Genomic DNA, 18,199 nt, shown 5'->3' on the forward strand with positions numbered 1-18,199 from the left:
TTTGCCTAATATGCCCCTGGAGATTCCAAGTAATGCTCAACGTTTGAATGAATATAACGTATTATATATTTTAATACACATACATATATATCACTGACAAAACTACTATACACTGGCATTGCCAGTGTTCATGAATTACTTTCCTAATGTTCTCATAGGATAGCCTATATTTTACGTACATTTAAAGTAATGTAATTTAAGTATAATATAATTCATTTTTGGTCCGCATTTAATATTTTGTGCAAGAATCAAAATCAGCCAATCGGATTGGTCCAACAGTGAGACTATAGCGTATGCAGTGTGCCACTGTTGAAAAAGCGATTAATTGCATCCAAAATAAAAGTTTTTATTTACATAATATATGCGTGTGTACTGTGTATATTTATTATGTATATATAAATACACACACACACATATATATTTAAGAAAAATGTTATATTTTTATATTAAATATATTTATATAATATAAATTGTATAGCCTATATATATATATATATATATATATATATATATATATATATATTATTTTCAAAATATTTACTGTATTTATTATGTAAATAAAAACTTTTATTTTGGATTGATTCATTGCTTGACCGCACTAGTTGAAATATTCTTGTATTTGTATAAATATTCAAAATTATTCAGATTTCGAAATTAATTAATTATTAATCACGTAAGGGAATTTGAAGGTTATTATGTATTACTGTATTAGATTAGTATTAAATAATTTATAGCCTATGTTGCAATGAACTGTAAAAGTTTTGATGTTTGAATATTGCATTCTGATCTAAATATGTTCAGAATGTTTCAAAAGCTTATGACTCAGTCAACCTTTTTTATGTGCCTATGTCTGCGTTTCTCTCTGAAAACGACGTCCAACTGTTTCAGAAGCACAACAAAGCTTTCAGATCACTTTGCCCTTGTGGCTGACTGACTGTGTTGTGCTGTTCACCATATTATGACACCCAAATGAAGCAAAATGAAGATCAGAAAGAGTGTCCATCACCATTAACGGATTCATTTTCTGTTTAATGCCCACTTAAGAGCTGTGAGAAGATGTTGTTTGGTTTAAAATAGGCTACCACAAAATACCATTTGATCTGTTAATGAAACACTAACTAAAAAATTACAGAATTAAAAGACACTATAAATATATTACAATACACTGTGATATAACAGATTCAACAAATGCAATCAAATAACAAGACACAATAGATGAACAAACATTTCACACATTTTTTTTCACATAAGATTTATACAAACTAGAATGTAATGTATTACAGTGAACAAATGCATTATTGAAATCATATTAACTTATGTCCCATAACCCTGAATTGAAAAAAAAGTGATGATCTGTGACCTTCTCTAAAGCATTCAAACCAAGTGTGTCAAAAATGAGGTAAGCAAAAGTAAAGGTTTCAGAAAGGAAGTACAACAGTTAAACACACCTCTCTGTATGAGGAAATGGTTTAAAGAGCAAAACCACAATGGTGTCAAACCTTGACTTCTTTTGGGAGGAGCGTGAGAACATGTCTTATTCTAACATGTAAATAGCTCATTTGTCACATATGGCTATATATAGTCTACTTTAAAAACTGATGTCACTCTAACTAGATGTCAGAGCAAGCTCTTAGGTTATGTTTAACAAAGACAAAAAATTTGTGTAAGTAAACCTGTTTTTTTAAATAGGTGTTTTAGGTTTTTACATCACTGACAAAACTACTATTAAAACAAAATTACTATAAATTTACTAAGAACCTATAAATGGTGTGGTATTCATATGCACAAAGACAATGCATTTGCAATAAACATTAATATGTTTGACACTAGAAAACACAAAACATTAAACTGATCTACAAAATTAACATCTAGTCCAGCAGATATTTTGGATTCTTGCAGTTAGGCCATCTGAACAGCTGATGTGACAGCCCCATCTAGAGGAAAACAGGTGCAACTATTTCCATGGCAACTAGATCCAGCAGTAGCCCTTGGCAACGGTTTCTGCAACTGATCACTTCCTCAGGGAGCATCCTACTTATTTAAACAAGAGATGTTGACATGGAAATAACACTATATGGTTCAAATTCCGCTTATAAGTGTAAAAGAAAATTGCACTGGATTTATTTATTCTAAAAATGATTCTGGATCACTGTATAGATCATAAGAAATAACTCAAATATGTGAAAGTTTGATTTCTAAATTGCTTCAGAATTGTTTTTACAAAAGCTCTTTATACATTCCTTTAAAGTAGAGTGTGGTACTGCAGATTGTGTCATAAAAATGCAAGCAGAGGTTTGTGAGTGAGTTCTCTTGACTGACCGAGCATGGAAAGCCTGCTAAAATGGTCTACTCCTCCCTCTCATTTAGTCAACATTTGCGTCATTAGTATAGTCAAATGCCTGACTCCGTAGATGCTAAATGAAAGCTTTTACTGCCAACATACAGTCAGGCTTTAGAGCTGTGAATTTCACATTTACAAGTAGTCATTTGGCAGAGGCTTTTATCTCAAGTGACTAACAAGTGACAAGCAATTTATTATACAAATTTCATCTTACACTTTTAACATTCTGATGTCCTTAAGAAGAGTTAAACTCTTTATATACATAATGAAAAATAATTATTTATAGTTAAGTGTTTCATAAGGGAATATGGGAACATAAAAACATTGTATTCAGGGATTTTTCTCAACCAATGTATAATAATACAAAAGGGGGGAAATATGCATATCCAAAACAGACAACATGAAATTAAACGAAGAAAAACTGCACACTGTTCAACTATTCCGTTTATTTTCAAATAAAACAGCAACAATTCAATCAGGGATTTTCAGAGATTTATGAATGAAACATTGCTGTTTTAGTTTGAAAATAAAGGAAATAATTGAAAGTTGTGCCAATTTTCCTAGTTAACTTTCATAAATACAGCAAAGCCTTGCGCTGAAAATGAACGTCTGCTCAAACTACTCAAGATGACCAACATAAGTGCTCACGCACAAAAACTAAACTCACAGTCATGAATACACACACGCTTTCAAACAAAAGCTGCTATCACACCACTCCTGACATGCTCTCATCTTCAGGTCCAACAACTACAGGCTGGCAGCAGCCGGTGCAAATGTACCGCAGCACGCAGAGGTAAACACTGCCAGACAGTCCCACTGTCAGAGCCAGCAGGGTCAGACTCAGGTACGATGGCCCAGGTTGGTAAGCAAATTCACTGAGCATGTCACTGTCCATTACTGCAGGTAGTTCAGCGTTCTGGGCTGGTAAATTGAGAAGAGACAAGCTGTTGGTTTTATTCAGCAATTTATTTATTAGTCAAATCATAGCATCACAGTCTATTAGCAATATTTTACCTAATGCATTGAAACCACCTTTACCTCTCTCTCAGTTTTTGTACTGTACTTTATATTGTACATTCTATTATTCTGTATAATGAATATTATGTCGTTTAGTGTATATTTTCAAAAAAAGCAACTACAAATATGTCCACTGGCCCAGTCATAATAAAGTATCTAATTAATATACCTTATTGTATACTGTATTGTCGGCTATTCATGTCCAGCACTGTGTAGTACTTTTAAGTAGCAATACAATTATATTATTTTAGAGATGTAATAATGGAGAAATTAATTTTATGCTTTAATTTTGATGTTTGGTCTTTCATGTCATTGTCATTTTGTGTCTTTTTCTATTCTCATGTCCACCCTGAAATCTACTGAAATATTCAAGGAATTAACACTTCAGTTAATAAACAAGCAGCATGCTACAACTATTAAAAAAGACACCACTAATTATTAATTAACTGTTAAATATTCATAAATAGATAGCAAGACAGCTGGTAGTCTAATAAAAGGCAGTAATAAACAGTACAATATTTTATAAGTAAGAGATCCTCTCAGGCAGTATCATACCTGAAATCAATGGAAAAATAAAAAGAAGAAGCGATTTTGTCTTCATCCACAGCATTATGGAGACTTTACCGCTGGGCTGTATCATCCTTGGAAAACAGCAAAACATATAGCTATTTAAATCCATTTAATTTTATTTTTACAAATTGCAGTTTACTTTTGCTGAATCCTTTCTGATATTATGCCCCCATTATAAGTGTGCTACTTACCAAAATATCTGCTCAAACTTGATTTCACGAAAACATCTTGCACCGCTTCTCTTCTCGGTTTTTTCTTTTTCAAATGTGATTTGCTCCCGACAGTCGTTAACGTTTCGATGAGCACGAAAGCCGGTAATAGTTTGCTGTCCAAAGCACTTTTACGGAATTCCCTTTTATCATAAACGACCACGCGCCGTGACACTATCGCATCCTTCTGCTGGAGTGTCGGAGGAGCAAATATCCTCCTCGCTCCCTTACTCATGTTTGCCCCGCTACAACTAAACCACATGTGGAGCGATCAATACACATTCGCTGAGGATGCTCTCAGACCTACAATTATTGCCCAAGACTGGAAAACAGCACTTCTTCAGGCATTAGATATGCTCTCTCCCTCTATCATTACTATCATTAGCCCGTGCTGTTCACCCCCATGTCGTCCAAACGTTTAACATGTGCAGTTACCTCTCAAAATCATAGCGCATCTTCAGCCTTCATTTGCACATAATGCTGAAATGAAACCATGCCTCACTTGTTCATTGCATTGATTTGTGTAAAATGTTCCCAAGTTTATCGTTTTCTGAGGGTTATTCTGAAGTGACCATTTAAAAATGTGTTTTATTTTTTACATTTTAAACATTTTATGATTCGAAGATGTCACGAAGTGTTTGTAAATCATAATATAATATATAATAATTGACATGCGGCTCTGATAAAACCAGTTTTCATAAATCAGTTGTTTGCTGTATAAAATGGTAAGTGGGCTGACTATTTAAAACCGTCTAACGCTTACAAGCCTAACATTTGTTTTTATTATTATTCATAGAAAAGTACATCCTTTTAATAAAGGGAAATTAAAATGGTAACAGGGTTTCTGCATAGGCTAATCTGGGCACACAACTTCAAATCTATTTAATATTACGTCCAATAAAATCAAAATATATAAAATAATTACATATCTTTTATTTAAAAAAAGAAGAAAAAACATAGTAAAGGTTGGTTACAGCTTTTCATTCTTTTCTGCAGAAATATTTAACTGTCACATATTAATTGCCATAAAATTATTCATCATCCTGTCTGCTGAATAAAAAGCAGGATTAGTAAAGGTCACTGTTAGACACATGCCATGTGGCAGACTGTTATGTGGCAAAGAAGACTAAACAACAAGCAGAGAGAAAAAAAAAATGATTACTGTTTTGTGAGATGTGACATTATACAGATAGTTGCACAATCCAAAACACTTCCTCAAATAATGTCAAAAAGTAAAACATATTTAGTAAGAGAGCTGTGGGGATCCATGAATTATGGGCACTGAAGCATGGATGGTAGGAGCTGAAGAACAACCTCTGCAAGTCAGACAAAACATACATGGTACACAAACTGCTGTGAGCAGACAGTAAGCATGTAGATCATGACATAAAAAACACATTTAAAAAACCAGTCACACATTTAAACACTAGTCACGTGCCTCCTCAGTGTCTGCCGAGACACTCCAGCGCAATTACTTGTCTGATGCTAATGCTTTCATGTACGTACGTACGTACGTGCACACACACACTTCACTGTGTGAATCCACTGCTGATTATTCACACCAATGGAATTCATTTTGTATGCTTGCTGGCACATGACTGCTTAACTCTGAATTTAATTCATTTGAAGATCTTACATCATCCTTGATCTCCGATATAAACCTTGCATACAACATAAATAATGATTTCATCTATCATAATGTGAAATTATGTGTGCTGCATATCTCTAAAAAAAGCACTACAGACAGTATTTTGTCTAGTTGCTGTCGGTTTACATGGGTTTGCCATATATGGTCTGCATCTTGCCTAAAATCCCAAATTTATCTCAGGTTGATAAGCAGCAACGGTCTAGTTACTTAACTGTGTTTTTAGAGCCTCAAGTATTGGTTGAGTGTACAAGCTTGTTGTAGACTGTGTTTAAAATAGCACACCCCTATGCTATGTAATCACAAATGCATGCACAATTTTTGAGGATGCAGACTTAAAGTCTTGAAAGTCTTTAACAGACACAAAGTTGAGGCAAATGTGCGCACGCTGCTCTTCTGCTGCAGTATAACCACAAAGCCTTATTTAGTTGCGAGTCTACAGCATTAAGTATTTATCAGAGAAAACTCTGTGTAAACGCTGCATGTTTTATTGATGACATTGTTGTTTTTGGTATGTGTAAATGTTAGTGCATAAAAGTGTTAAGGCTTCATGGTCTTGTCTTTCCCACAAAGGCTTACTTCAGCACTATCTGAAGGCCCAACAAAGGGTGTGACCATTTTCTCTCTTTATATTTTTCTTTTCCACTCTGTTCTGTGTTCTTTCATCATCTCACCCTATAATTCACTGTGGGTTTTTTTTGCTGGACTGGAATGTTGTGCAGACAGAACACCCAGAGTCACTGCGCTCTTTTAGATTATAATCAAAAGCAGGGAGGATCAGTACACTAGGGTCCGATTCCACAGGAACATCCTCCGTGTCAGTGGCCATTATATTTTCTACAAGACACATGATGGCTGCATCAATGTTTGTGTTGTCCTGTTAAAAATAAGAAGGAATAATACAAATTGTAATAATAAGAAGTGTCTTTTCAAACAAGCATCTAGGCACTAGCAAGGGTAATATAATAAAATATATAACCTATAATCAGTACCTTCGCAGAAGTCTCATACCACCCCACAAATCCATGGTCCCTAGAGAAACTGTCGAGTTTGGGCAGTTGGGAACACAAACCATATTTCTGTTGGTCACACTTGTTGGCCAGCAGGACAGCTGGTAGGGGACGCCCATTACCATGGGCAATTTTAGAATCAAGATCTTTCTTCCATTTCAACACAGCTTGGAAGGTGGAGGCACGGGTCTGGTCAAAAACCACCAGTGCCCCTACGGCCTCTCGGTAGTACACACGTGTCATGTTGCCATACCTCTCTTGCCCTGAGAATAAAGAAAAAAAGAGTGTAAGATAGTTTCTGTGTATGATATTTAAAGGAATAGTTCTCCCAAATATTAAAATTTGCTGAAAGCTTACTCATTATCAAGATGTAGAGTTCAGGGTTCCACAAATTCTGGAGGGCCGCTCCCCTGAGTTTAGCTCAAACCCTGATGAAGCTCACCTACCTGTGATTTCCTAGTGATCCTGAAGACCTTGATTAGCTTGGTCAGGTGTGTTTGATCAGGGTTGGAGCGAAACTCTACAGGGCATTGGGCAAGATTTGAGGAACCCTGATGTAGATGATTGTTGTTTCTTCCTCGGAACAGATTTGGAGAAGTTTAGCATGACATCACTTGCTCATTAATGGATACTCTGCAGTTAAAGGGTCCTGTCATAAAGAGCGTTAAAACAGCTGATAAAAATAATCCAACAGACTCCAGTACATTAATTAACATCTTGTAAAATGAAAAACGTCATGTTTGTAAGAAACTCATCCATCAACACATTTCAACTTTAAACTGCTGCTTCTGGCAAAAATACAAGTCTATTATCCTCTAATAAAAAAAAATTGGTACTTGATCGGTGCATATTTTTCTCTTGATTTAGACAAGATAATTTTTTTTCACTGGAGAAAGCAAAATTATTGATAGAGGCCCGAAGCCATGTTTTTTAATTAAAAAAATGTTAATTGATGGACTGGAGCCGTGTGGATTACTTGTGATGTTTTTATCAGCTGTTTGAACTTGCTTTATGAAGGCATCTATTCACTACAGAAGATCCATTGGTGAGCAAAATCTGTTCCTATGAAGAGACACACATGAAAGACCACATCTACATCTTGGATGGCCTGAGAGTGAGTATATTTTCAGCAAATATTAATTTATGGGTGTGCTATACCTTTAAGTTTTATTTTTATTTTTTTTTTTTTTTTGTGGTCTGGAAGAGCTATCTCACAATATCTTCACAATATTTTTTAGATTCTTAAACTGCCTAAAGCTAGACTTTAACTTGAACACACTACTCAACCATTCAGAAATGTGCATGGATTCCTTGACTGCAGACAACATAAACATCTATCCATTTCACAAATCACATGTGCCTCTTTTATAAAATCTGTCAGAGCAGACAGATGCATTTCCATTTGAACACGGTTCACTATTGGAAACCTAACTAACTGTGCCCAGTCGTGTTGGTGGGATGACTTTAGTGATGTGATGACGCTATACAGTATTTTTCTACACACATTTTCAGCAGCATACATATATTATTCCTACATATCATACATACATCCATATACTGTAATCATTACAAACACAAACTGTAATCATAAACAACATGTTTATTATGTCTTCTTAACTGAATATATCTTGAATCGAATTGAAAGGAACTGAATCAAATCATACAATATTATGTCAATAAAGGTTCTATGTAGTTGTCTGGGAACTTTTACAGTTCTTTATGACCCAATCCACAGTGCGCTAGCTCCAATGTTTACCTACAGTACCACATTGTTTCCAACTCTTGCATCATCGAAGTTACATACATTTTAATCCTGATTTCACAGCACCACATAGAAAAAGGTTGTGAACATGAATGGATTGGCAAGGCTTTGCAATGAGAACCATTCTTTTGTGGAAGATATTAAATGTACCTAAGCTATATTAATGCATTATCGTGTTAAAAATGAAGACGAACTGAAGCCAATGAGACTTTCATAGTTAATATTCAGGGTTCACAGTGGAGTACCTTGAAGTTTAATTTGTATGAGGTCTTGTGTGAGGTCATAAAACTACTGTGTTCAATTAGGGATGACTGTCATGCACTCATCCAGATACTCTGAGTTAAATTCAATTTCACAGTCAATAACTATGCTGATAGAAACCTTTATTAAAATCTTATCAGTTTTTGTGAATTTAACATTATTGTTGTTATCTTTAACCTAAAAAAAACATAGTTTTTAGAGTTACGTAAACCTAACTCTGAGTTTTCCAATCTGTCAGCCATGTTGAATTAAATGCAAAGTAAAGTGTTTTTAGTGTTTTCCACTAGTAGGTGATGTGAGGACCTTCACATGAGACCAATACCAGTGAGTCCATGAGTCACTAGTCAATGAGACCAGTGAATATAAACATGAGAGATGAGACACACATTCCTGACCCTGTGCTTCAGTTTATTCTGAGTATATAAACACAGAGAGGGATTCATACCACTGTGAGGTCACATACTCCAGCTGAGAGCAGGAAAATCTCAAACAAGGCATATTATGGAATTCATGTAATGACGTTGTTCAAGCCAAGTGTTAAAAGCATTACTCTAGTAATGTTATTTATCTCTTTCTGTCTTTCTGTATACTGTCTGAATAAGTATTATGTGGTGCATTTCCACTGTGGATGGTCAATAAATCATCAGTGCTTGGAAACTTAAGGCTAAAGAGCTGAAACTTCTCTGACATCAGAAGTTTTATCCAAATCTCATCTTTTTATCTAAACAGTGTTGGTTCCATCCATGTCACAAAACTTAATTTCTACTGAGTTTTGCTCAATTTTCCTCATCAGTAAATATTAAGTCAAAGTGTATTAAAAACTACAATGAACTAATCACTGCAGATTTCACTTTGCTTTTATATTTAAGACAAGCAATTAAACTTAACTGACTGAAATAGCTGCCTTTTATGTATAAATGTATAGCTGACAAGATACCACGGGCATGATCTTTTAGTTTGAGGGCCAAAATGGCATGGATAATATAACTAGCCATACAAGAATCAGAAAATGTTGTGTAGAATAGTTTTTATATCGCTTGAAGGCTTCTCTCAACTACCCATATGCTCATTTATTTAAACAAGCCTACTGACATTTTAGATAAAGTAGGCTATAGTGACAATAATTAACATTGCAAGCAAAGACAACCATACATAACTTCAGTAACTGACCTGCAATGTCCCACAATTGCAGTCGAATGACTGTCTGATGATCCCAATTCAGGACTTTTAGAGCAAAATCAACACCGATAGTCGCGCGATAATGTTGAGAAAAAACCTGATGCACATATCGCTTTATGATGGAAGTCTTCCCCACACCCAAATCTCCAATGACAAGGATTTTGAGTAGCCGCTCCTGCTGCATTTCAGCGGTCTACACTACATGACAAAAGAAAGAAAGCTTTTTATTACTATTATTATTATTTACGTAAAATTAAAGTCTTGTTGCTCGGAGTACTCTCCACGTCTAGGTTTTCGTAGATCGTAAAATTTCGCTGGAGCTGAAGACGCGCGCCTAACAGCTGTCAAAAAAGCGTTTCTTCGAGAGGTGAGAAGTTTCGCACTTTATTCGCCTGTCGACCACTTTTCGTAGCGTACGTGCGGATCCGCTGTCGAGTCGTTCGAGCCAAATATCCAGTACTGCTGATCTGTTCAAGAACTTTAAGACTAGTAGGAAAAGACTCCAGAAGTTCCAGCGTTTCGTGTCGAGAATCACCTATAAACTACATTTCCCGTCATAGGCTACTGGTTAACCTCTGCTCGTAAAACCTGAAATAGATGGCGCACAAGAGAGACGTTCCAACTTTATCATTGAATTAAACCTAAAGGAAGATAGTAGACTCAAGACGGAGAAGACTAGGCTAAGCTTACTTTTTGTGATGTTTCAACCGCCCTAAATGTAAATTTATCAAAACAATATTTTAAATAATTTCAATGCAATACTGAAAGATTCGTTTAGATGTTATTTTTTTAGAAGTGGGGTAGATCAACAGGAAAAGTGGGACAGTTTTCTTTTCAGTTAAAAGCAAGGTTGGTTAAACGTTAAAATCTAGGAAGTCTCATTCAACCCATATGATCATCGATCTATTTGAAAATATATAAAAATGAAAATAAAAAAATCCATATGTTCCAAGAGATAATGATAAAATTATGTATGAAACAACATAAGTGGCATTAAAATATTAAATGTCTATGGGGGCTATATGGCAGGGGCCATTAACGCAGGGCCATACTGGCTGCAGGTAAATTATATTTTTTTCAAATAATTATTTTGTGTATATGCGAATTTGCAGCAGTGACAAAAGCAAAAAACAAACTCACACACTCATTTTCTGCGACGCCCTGCTTGTAATAGACTACAGTTTGTATAGTTGGTATGCAACCAATAGCCTAGGCTGTGAGCAGAATGCATGCTAGTAAAGAAGCCTAGCACGAGAGCTATTCTGTGTACTTTATGCAATGATTTAATGAATTAAACGCGAACACGGCATGTTTTAAAATAAAAACGCAGTTAACAACCACCAAAGAGTCCACATTTATGCCATCTTGCAAAGTGATATTTTGATCTACTAATGATGAATAATGAATATTTTGTGTAACTTATGGTGTTTAATTCAAACTCACATTTCGGCCAGGAAAGTTTTGATGGCATTTTCTTTTCATATTACCTTCGTATAACCCCTGTATAAACTTTATGTAAAAGGCTATAATTCTGCTGCTCCACAAGCGCCACCTTCTGGCAAATAGTGAATTTGCATAATCACTTATATTAATATTTTAAGCAGAGCAGTGTTGTAAATGTTTTCTGGCATGTCAACAAGAAAACAGAAATTCGACATAAATAATTGTCAGGATTCTAAAAAAAAAAATGTAAAAATAAAAAAAATATCTAGGGTAGGGGGGCTACCGTATGCTGTATAACAAGACATCCAAATAAAAAAATAAATAAAATAAAAAATAAAAAAGCCAGGGGCCTCTGGTTATCTTAAGGGCCCCTTGTTTATGGTACGCATTTGGCAGTGGCTGCTATTAGGAGGATTGTGGTACTGGTGCTGATGCGGGATGAGTCAGGCTATATGATGCTTCTACTGCCGCTTCCATTTCATCAGCAAAAAACATCCAAACATTTCTCCATCTTCTAAGCGTGGATCAAAACATGACATGCGTAAATCATCTTTGATTTTACGCGACTTTGATGCAGGCAGGGATAATTTCAACAACACGCCGACTGATCTTTAGCAACATCCAAGCAAAATACACCGCCTACACGGCGCAGTTTGGTTTGCACCTGTTTGTTTTGTTTTATGCAGAGACGAATGTTTTGTTTATTATTCGGTATGTTAAGTGAATAATCTATGTCCGTCATTTCATCCAGCGGTTTCTAAAGAGGCTTCAATCCTTTAAAGATTATGGAATCTGCCGTTTGGTAGCTTTGAACCGACCAAGCAAAAAACGTAAGTAAAGAGCACCTAATAAGGGATCCTCTACACAAGGGATGCTTTTACACAAAGACAACGCTTTTTAACAGTTGTCTGTTTTGTAGATATAAAGAGAGTATAGGCTAATCGTTATTATGACAAGGCCAACGATAGTCAGCTAGTCCAGCTATCAGGCGAGCCTCACTGAAATCTCAGTAATCTAACAGGATCACACACTGTCAGTAGATCATGTTAACTGTTAAAGTGGTTGCACTGAGTAATCTGTACATGACTAAGAATATATAAACATATACTACATTAAAACTAATTATTATGTGGATATTCTTCCATTACTGATAAACAGCATTAAGTTAATTCTAAAATAGTATGCCAGTTATATAGAATTGGTTGTATATATTTGGTATATTTTACAAAAATTTAAAATCTTAAGTTGAACTTTAGTGATGGATAAACAATAAACCACCAGATCCTTATCATAACTGATGCAGGCCTTAAAATCAAACTCTGGATGATTTTGGCCTCAACTTCCTTCTCACAGAAAGCAAGGACAGAGATAACCTGCACAACACATTCTCAGAAGAGGTCTCAAACATTTTAAAGAGAAATTTGCTCTATTTACTCCTTTTAGTAAACTGTTAAAGCATGCTGACATAAAATGTGGGTGAATAAAATAAAGAATGTGTCTTTTTCTTTTCTGTTCTGTCCTTGGAAATCATGAGCATGTGTTTTGGCGGAATCTAATTCACTTCTCTCCTTTTTGCTTTGACAGACCTGAGTAAACATGGAGGCAATTTGGCTTTACCAGTTTCGACTGATTGTTATTGGGGACTCCACTGTTGGAAAATCGTGTTTAATTAGACGATTCACAGAAGGCCGCTTCGCACAGGTGTCAGACCCAACAGTAGGGGTGGATTTTTTCTCCCGCCTGGTGGAGATCGAACCTGGGAAACGCATTAAACTGCAGATTTGGGACACTGCAGGACAGGAACGCTTCAGGTATTATAAATCTTTATCTTGGATTATGTTACTTTAGACCTTTCTCATGATTCTGAATCTGCATCATGACTACATTTCATATAGAGTTGTTTAAGTGGTTTACTTTAAAAAAATAAAATCTTATAATATACATGTAGACCCCAAGTTCCATAAAGATGTGTATGTATATATAGATATATAAATAATATGACTGTTTATTAGCTCAGATTTTTATACTGATTTGCAAATTATTTTACATATTTTACTATTGATTGTACAGTGTCAAATAGTTGCTTAGGTGAAGAAACCTCCACCTTATTAAGTTAAATCTGATCAGGAGTCCTTATCCAAACACATGATTGGTGTTTCCATGGTATCCATGTTGATGTATTTCTCCCAGACTTGATGACAGACTGATTCACACGTCACGGATTCTACCTTTTTTCACCCTAGGTGATTCAGAGATACTGTCTATATTTATTTATTTATTAATGAATGCAGCTCAAAGGTCTCTTTGCCAACAAAAGATTTTGCAGAACTCTTACAGGGAATATAAATATTGGTGAAGCACTGCCATCTACAATGTCACAAATGTCTGACTTAAATGTGATGTCACTAACTCCAGAGGCCCTTAGGCATCTTTCACAGCTCAGTGCGTTCCCAGCAGTACACCTACACAAGCTCAGACCTTTTTTACAGTCTCACTCTGATGCCTTTTTGCACATTTTTCTTCTACCTTGTTTTCATCTCTGCCTCCTGTTGCAGTTTTACATTTCCTGTTTTCTCCTTTCCTGTCATACACACAAATGCCTTACTAGTTTTACAGGACAAATTCTGTTGTACATCCACACTGCATTTTTCATAAACACATAATTTGTTTATTTCGCAACATTATCATATATCCTATCTATCTATCTATCTATCTATCTATCTATCTATCTATCTATCTATCTATCTATCTATCTATCTATCTATCTATCTATCTATCTATCTATCTATCTATCTCTGTCTATCTATCTACAGTCATGGCCAAAAGTTTTGTCAGTGACAAATTTTGTGATTTGCAAAGTGTGCTGCTTAAGCTGTTGTGGTGTTCATTCACATTGTTTCTAGATTATTGTGTAGAGTTATCAGATGCATTTTAAATAATTGCTAAAAGCGTCACTTGGCCAAAAAAAAAAAATATTTTCACAAAAAAAAAAAAAAAAACTAATTTCACTGTTTTGTGATCCTGACACAAAATGACGAGCTAACATTAATTGACTAATCATATCAGCAGCACATGTGAAAGTGTGAATGCGTACTAGTCAGGCTAATCACTATCATACTAATTGACCTATCGGTAAGCCCTGATCCCCTTAGTTACTGTTGCGAACTCTGACAAACAAACAGAGCTGCTCACTGTCTTACAATGACAGCTGCCAGTGAAAAGCTTTGCATCACTTTGCATCAAATTGGCTTCACATGCAAGGAAATTGCTAAAAAGAATATTGCACCTGAAAGAACCATTTACCAGATCATCATGAACTTCATGGAGAAAGGTTCGACTGCAGTGAAGAAGTCTTCAGGACATCTAGCAAGAGCCAGGACCATCTCCTTGTGAGGAGTCAGCTACAGAATTGTGTCACCAGCAGTGCAGAGCTTGCTCAGGAAATAGCAGCAGGTTGGTGTGAGAGCTTCTGCACACAGTGAGGCCAAGACTTTTGGACAACGACTTGGAGTCAAGAAGGGTGACAAAGAAGCCAATTCTCTCCAAGAAAAATGTCAAGGACAGACTGAAATGCTGCAAGAAGTACAAGGATTGGACAGCAGAAGACTGGTGCAAAGTTTTTTTCTCTAAAGAAGCTCCCTTCCGACTGTTTGGGACATCTGGAAAATTGATTGTTTTAGAGATGAAAAGGTGAACTCTACTATGAGTCCTGTGTTGTGCCAACAGTGAAGCATCCTGAGAACTTCCATGTGTGGGTTGCTTTTCAACCAAGGGAGTGGGCTCTCTCATAATTCTGCCCAAAAACACAGCCATGAATAAAGAATAGTATCAAAACGTCCTGCAAGAGTGACTTCTTCCAATGATCCATGAGCAATTTGTTGATGATCCGTGCATTTTCCAGCATGAAGGAGCACCATGTCACAAAGCAAGAGTGATAAAGAAGTGGCTCGAAGATCATTGCATTGAAATTTTGGATCTGTGGCTAGGCAACTCTCCAGATCTCAATCCCATAGAGAACCTGTGGTCAGTTCTCAAAATTCGAGTGGACAAGCAGAAGCCCACAAATTGTGATCAACTCCGAGAACTAATAAGGCAAGAATGGATCGCCATCAGTCAGGATTTGGCCCAGAAGCTAATATCCAGCATGCCATAGCGAATTGCAGAGGTTATGAAGAACAAGGGTCAACACTGTACAGTAAATATTGACTACTTATATTTTTTTGCCAATAAAACCCTTTAAAACTTACGATATGCTTATCATTGTTTTTCAGTATACCATAGAAACATGTGGAAAAATAATTTACAAATACTGAAGCAGCAATCTTTGCAAAACAAAACATTTGTCACTGCCAAAACTTTTGGCCATGACTATCTATCTATCTATCTATCTATCTATCTATCTATCTATCTATCTATCTATCTATCTATCTATCTATCTATCTATCAGCTGTCAAAGTCTTTTTTTTCTGTCAGACAAGGCTTTATGAAGCCATCATTCAATATTTTCATTTCTAGTTAAAATAAGTTTATTTCAATTAATTTTAAAGTTACATTGTAAAGGAAGGAGTGACCGATCTTTTCTTCTAAAATGCAATGTAATGTACATCCAAGTGAAATTATTGGGGGAAAAAAATTAGGACAGGGTCTTTGTTAAATCCATCTGTTGTCGATTAGATGGAGGCAGATCTGAACTTGCAGTCAATTCTAAGGTGTGAGTGACAAGTCCAGCATATGTCCAACAAATCTGTTAAAAGATCGAGTTATGACAATTTGATTAAAAATGACAAAAAAAATTTACCTATGCATGGATGAATTGTTCACAACCCGTTCAATAACACGCATTTAGAAAATACATTTCATGCTGACATAAATGCTACTTTCTCACATTCAAATTTTAATTGCAATATTGCATTCTGTATACTATGTCAGTTTAAAATCAGGAACATTATTTCTTTTTTTTTTATTCCTTCTTCAGGTCTATTACCAGAGCCTATTATCGTAACTCAGTGGGAGGTCTGCTGCTCTTCGACATAACCAACCGTCGCTCCTTTCAGAACGTTCACGAGTGGCTAGAGGAGGCACGCAGCCACGTGCAGCCCCACAGCATTGTCTTCTTGCTGGTCGGTCACAAATGTGATCTGGAACCACAGCGTCAGGTGAGCCGGCAAGAGGCCGAGAAGCTAGCGGCTGCATACGGCATGCGCTACGTGGAGACTTCAGCACGTGATGCCATAAATGTGGAGAGGGCTTTTACAGAGCTGACACGGGATATATTTGAGCTGGTGAAGAGTGGGGAGATTACCATCCAGGAGGGCTGGGAGGGAGTGAAGAGTGGATTTGTACCAAACGTGGTGCATTCGTCAGAAGAAGTGACAAAGGGTGATCGTCGGTGTTTCTGTTGAGCCTGTAATTACCATCTGGTACCTATCAAACATTTGGGCCCTGATGAACAAAAGAAACGCTTCCTCCAATCACAGGGTCAGTCTTCAACTCACTGATTATGACATCACCCCCTTCCTGCCTGCTGATTGCATAAACGATTCCCACCATACCAAATTGCTTCACTTTTCTATACTACTTCACTCATTTTCCCTAATCACACAATCTTGTATATGGCCAAATTGAACTGATAAGAATGGAAGCTTAGTAAAACAAACAAACAAACATAAAACTATTGCAGAACTCCTGCTGAAAGGCCAGTCAAAACTATATCTGCACATCTGTCATTCATTCTATTGAGCCACAAAAGTTTGACTTCCCAAATAAAGATGTTCTGGCTTCGGACGTCTCCAATAACGGGAACAAGCTCGTTCCAAGTATCTTCTATTGGTTGTATCATGGGAGAGATAACGGACTAACACAAGTTGTGCTTGCTGACTTCAAAGCTGGGATACACATTTCTTTTGACTCAAAAATCTCAGACTTGAAACATCTGATTGCTGAAGGTGTGAAGTGTCTGATTATTTTAGTAAAATTAAAGACAAAGGGAAGGAGATATACTGCAATATACTACATGAAGAATTCCAAGACTGGAAAAACACATGATCTGTAATGATTCCCATATGAACAAAAAATATTTTCAATTGTAATGGAAATGGTGAGATACGGATGACACAGTATGATAATGCATCATATCACCCAGGAGGTTCATTTTTATGATCTAATGCAAAGATTCATAAGGGACTACTGAAAGTACATCAATGAGCCCCAGATGGATTAATAAATGTGTGCATTATTTTACAAATATTAACATTTCACTTATCACACATTGCCACAAGAGGCCTCTGGTGCTCACCAGAATTACAAAGAAACCTTAATCTGTTGTACTTATGTACATCTTTTACACCTTTTATCCCAAAGAGCGTTTCTGAGTGTTACAGCCTGCGATTGTACTATCTAATGTGAAAAAGCAAGCTCTTCCTATAGGTTTACTAACTGACAAGTGAGGGTCATTGACCTTGTACAACCCCTGGCAAAAAGTATGGAATCACCCCTCTCAGAAGATGTTCATTCAAATGTTTAATTGTGTAGAGAAAAAACCAAGCACATATATGCCACAAAACAATTTTCACTCAACAAAACAATATTCTGGCTGTATAAAACACTTAAAAAAACAACAAAGAAAGATAACTATAGTCAATTACAAGTGTTTTTACAGATCAAAAAAAAGAAAAAAAAAATACGGAATCACACAAATCTGAGGAAAATTATATGGAATCACCATGCACTTTGCATTTCTAAAACAAACACCTGTATCTGATT

General features: G+C 36.0%; 2 protein-coding genes across 2 annotated transcripts; one reads left to right on the forward strand and one right to left on the reverse strand.

Annotated features, from left to right (window-relative positions):
- Window positions 1–1,684: 1,684 nt before the first annotated feature.
- On the reverse strand, window positions 1,685–10,601 carry LOC109055807 (ras-related protein Rab-38-like). The gene is made up of 5 exons (XM_042759799.1): window positions 9,986–10,601; window positions 6,775–7,055; window positions 4,120–6,659; window positions 3,914–3,999; window positions 1,685–3,262 (listed from the first exon to the last, which is right to left on the reverse strand). The coding sequence occupies exons 1-3, from the start codon at window positions 10,176–10,178 to the stop codon at window positions 6,465–6,467; spliced, it is 669 nt and encodes a 222-aa protein (XP_042615733.1). The 5' UTR covers window positions 10,179–10,601; the 3' UTR covers window positions 1,685–3,262; window positions 3,914–3,999; window positions 4,120–6,464.
- A 1,272-nt stretch (window positions 10,602–11,873) lies between these two features.
- Window positions 11,874–18,091, forward strand: LOC109055771 (ras-related protein Rab-39B-like). The gene is made up of 3 exons (XM_019072959.2): window positions 11,874–12,267; window positions 13,022–13,248; window positions 16,413–18,091. Exons 2-3 carry the CDS (start codon window positions 13,034–13,036, stop codon window positions 16,837–16,839), a joined length of 642 nt encoding a protein of 213 aa, XP_018928504.1. The 5' UTR covers window positions 11,874–12,267; window positions 13,022–13,033; the 3' UTR covers window positions 16,840–18,091.
- The last annotated feature ends 108 nt before the right edge of the window (window positions 18,092–18,199 follow it).

Source organism: Cyprinus carpio, chromosome A7 (assembly GCF_018340385.1).
Source record: "Cyprinus carpio isolate SPL01 chromosome A7, ASM1834038v1, whole genome shotgun sequence".
Taxonomy (NCBI): Eukaryota; Metazoa; Chordata; class Actinopteri; order Cypriniformes; family Cyprinidae; genus Cyprinus; species Cyprinus carpio.

Coding starts and splice junctions, on each gene's coding strand:
- LOC109055807 (XM_042759799.1), bottom strand. CDS start 10,178: ATGCAGCAGGAGCGGCTACTCAAAATCCTTGTCATTGGAGATTTGGGT. Junction 7,056..9,985: donor GCAATTGTGGGACATTGCAG/GTCAGTTACTGA, acceptor CTTTATTCTCAG/GGCAAGAGAGGTATGGCAAC. Junction 6,660..6,774: donor GGTATGAGACTTCTGCGAAG/GTACTGATTATA, acceptor TATTTTTAACAG/GACAACACAAACATTGATGC.
- LOC109055771 (XM_019072959.2), top strand. CDS start 13,034: ATGGAGGCAATTTGGCTTTACCAGTTTCGACTGATTGTTATTGGGGAC. Junction 13,249..16,412: donor GCAGGACAGGAACGCTTCAG/GTATTATAAATC, acceptor TTCCTTCTTCAG/GTCTATTACCAGAGCCTATT.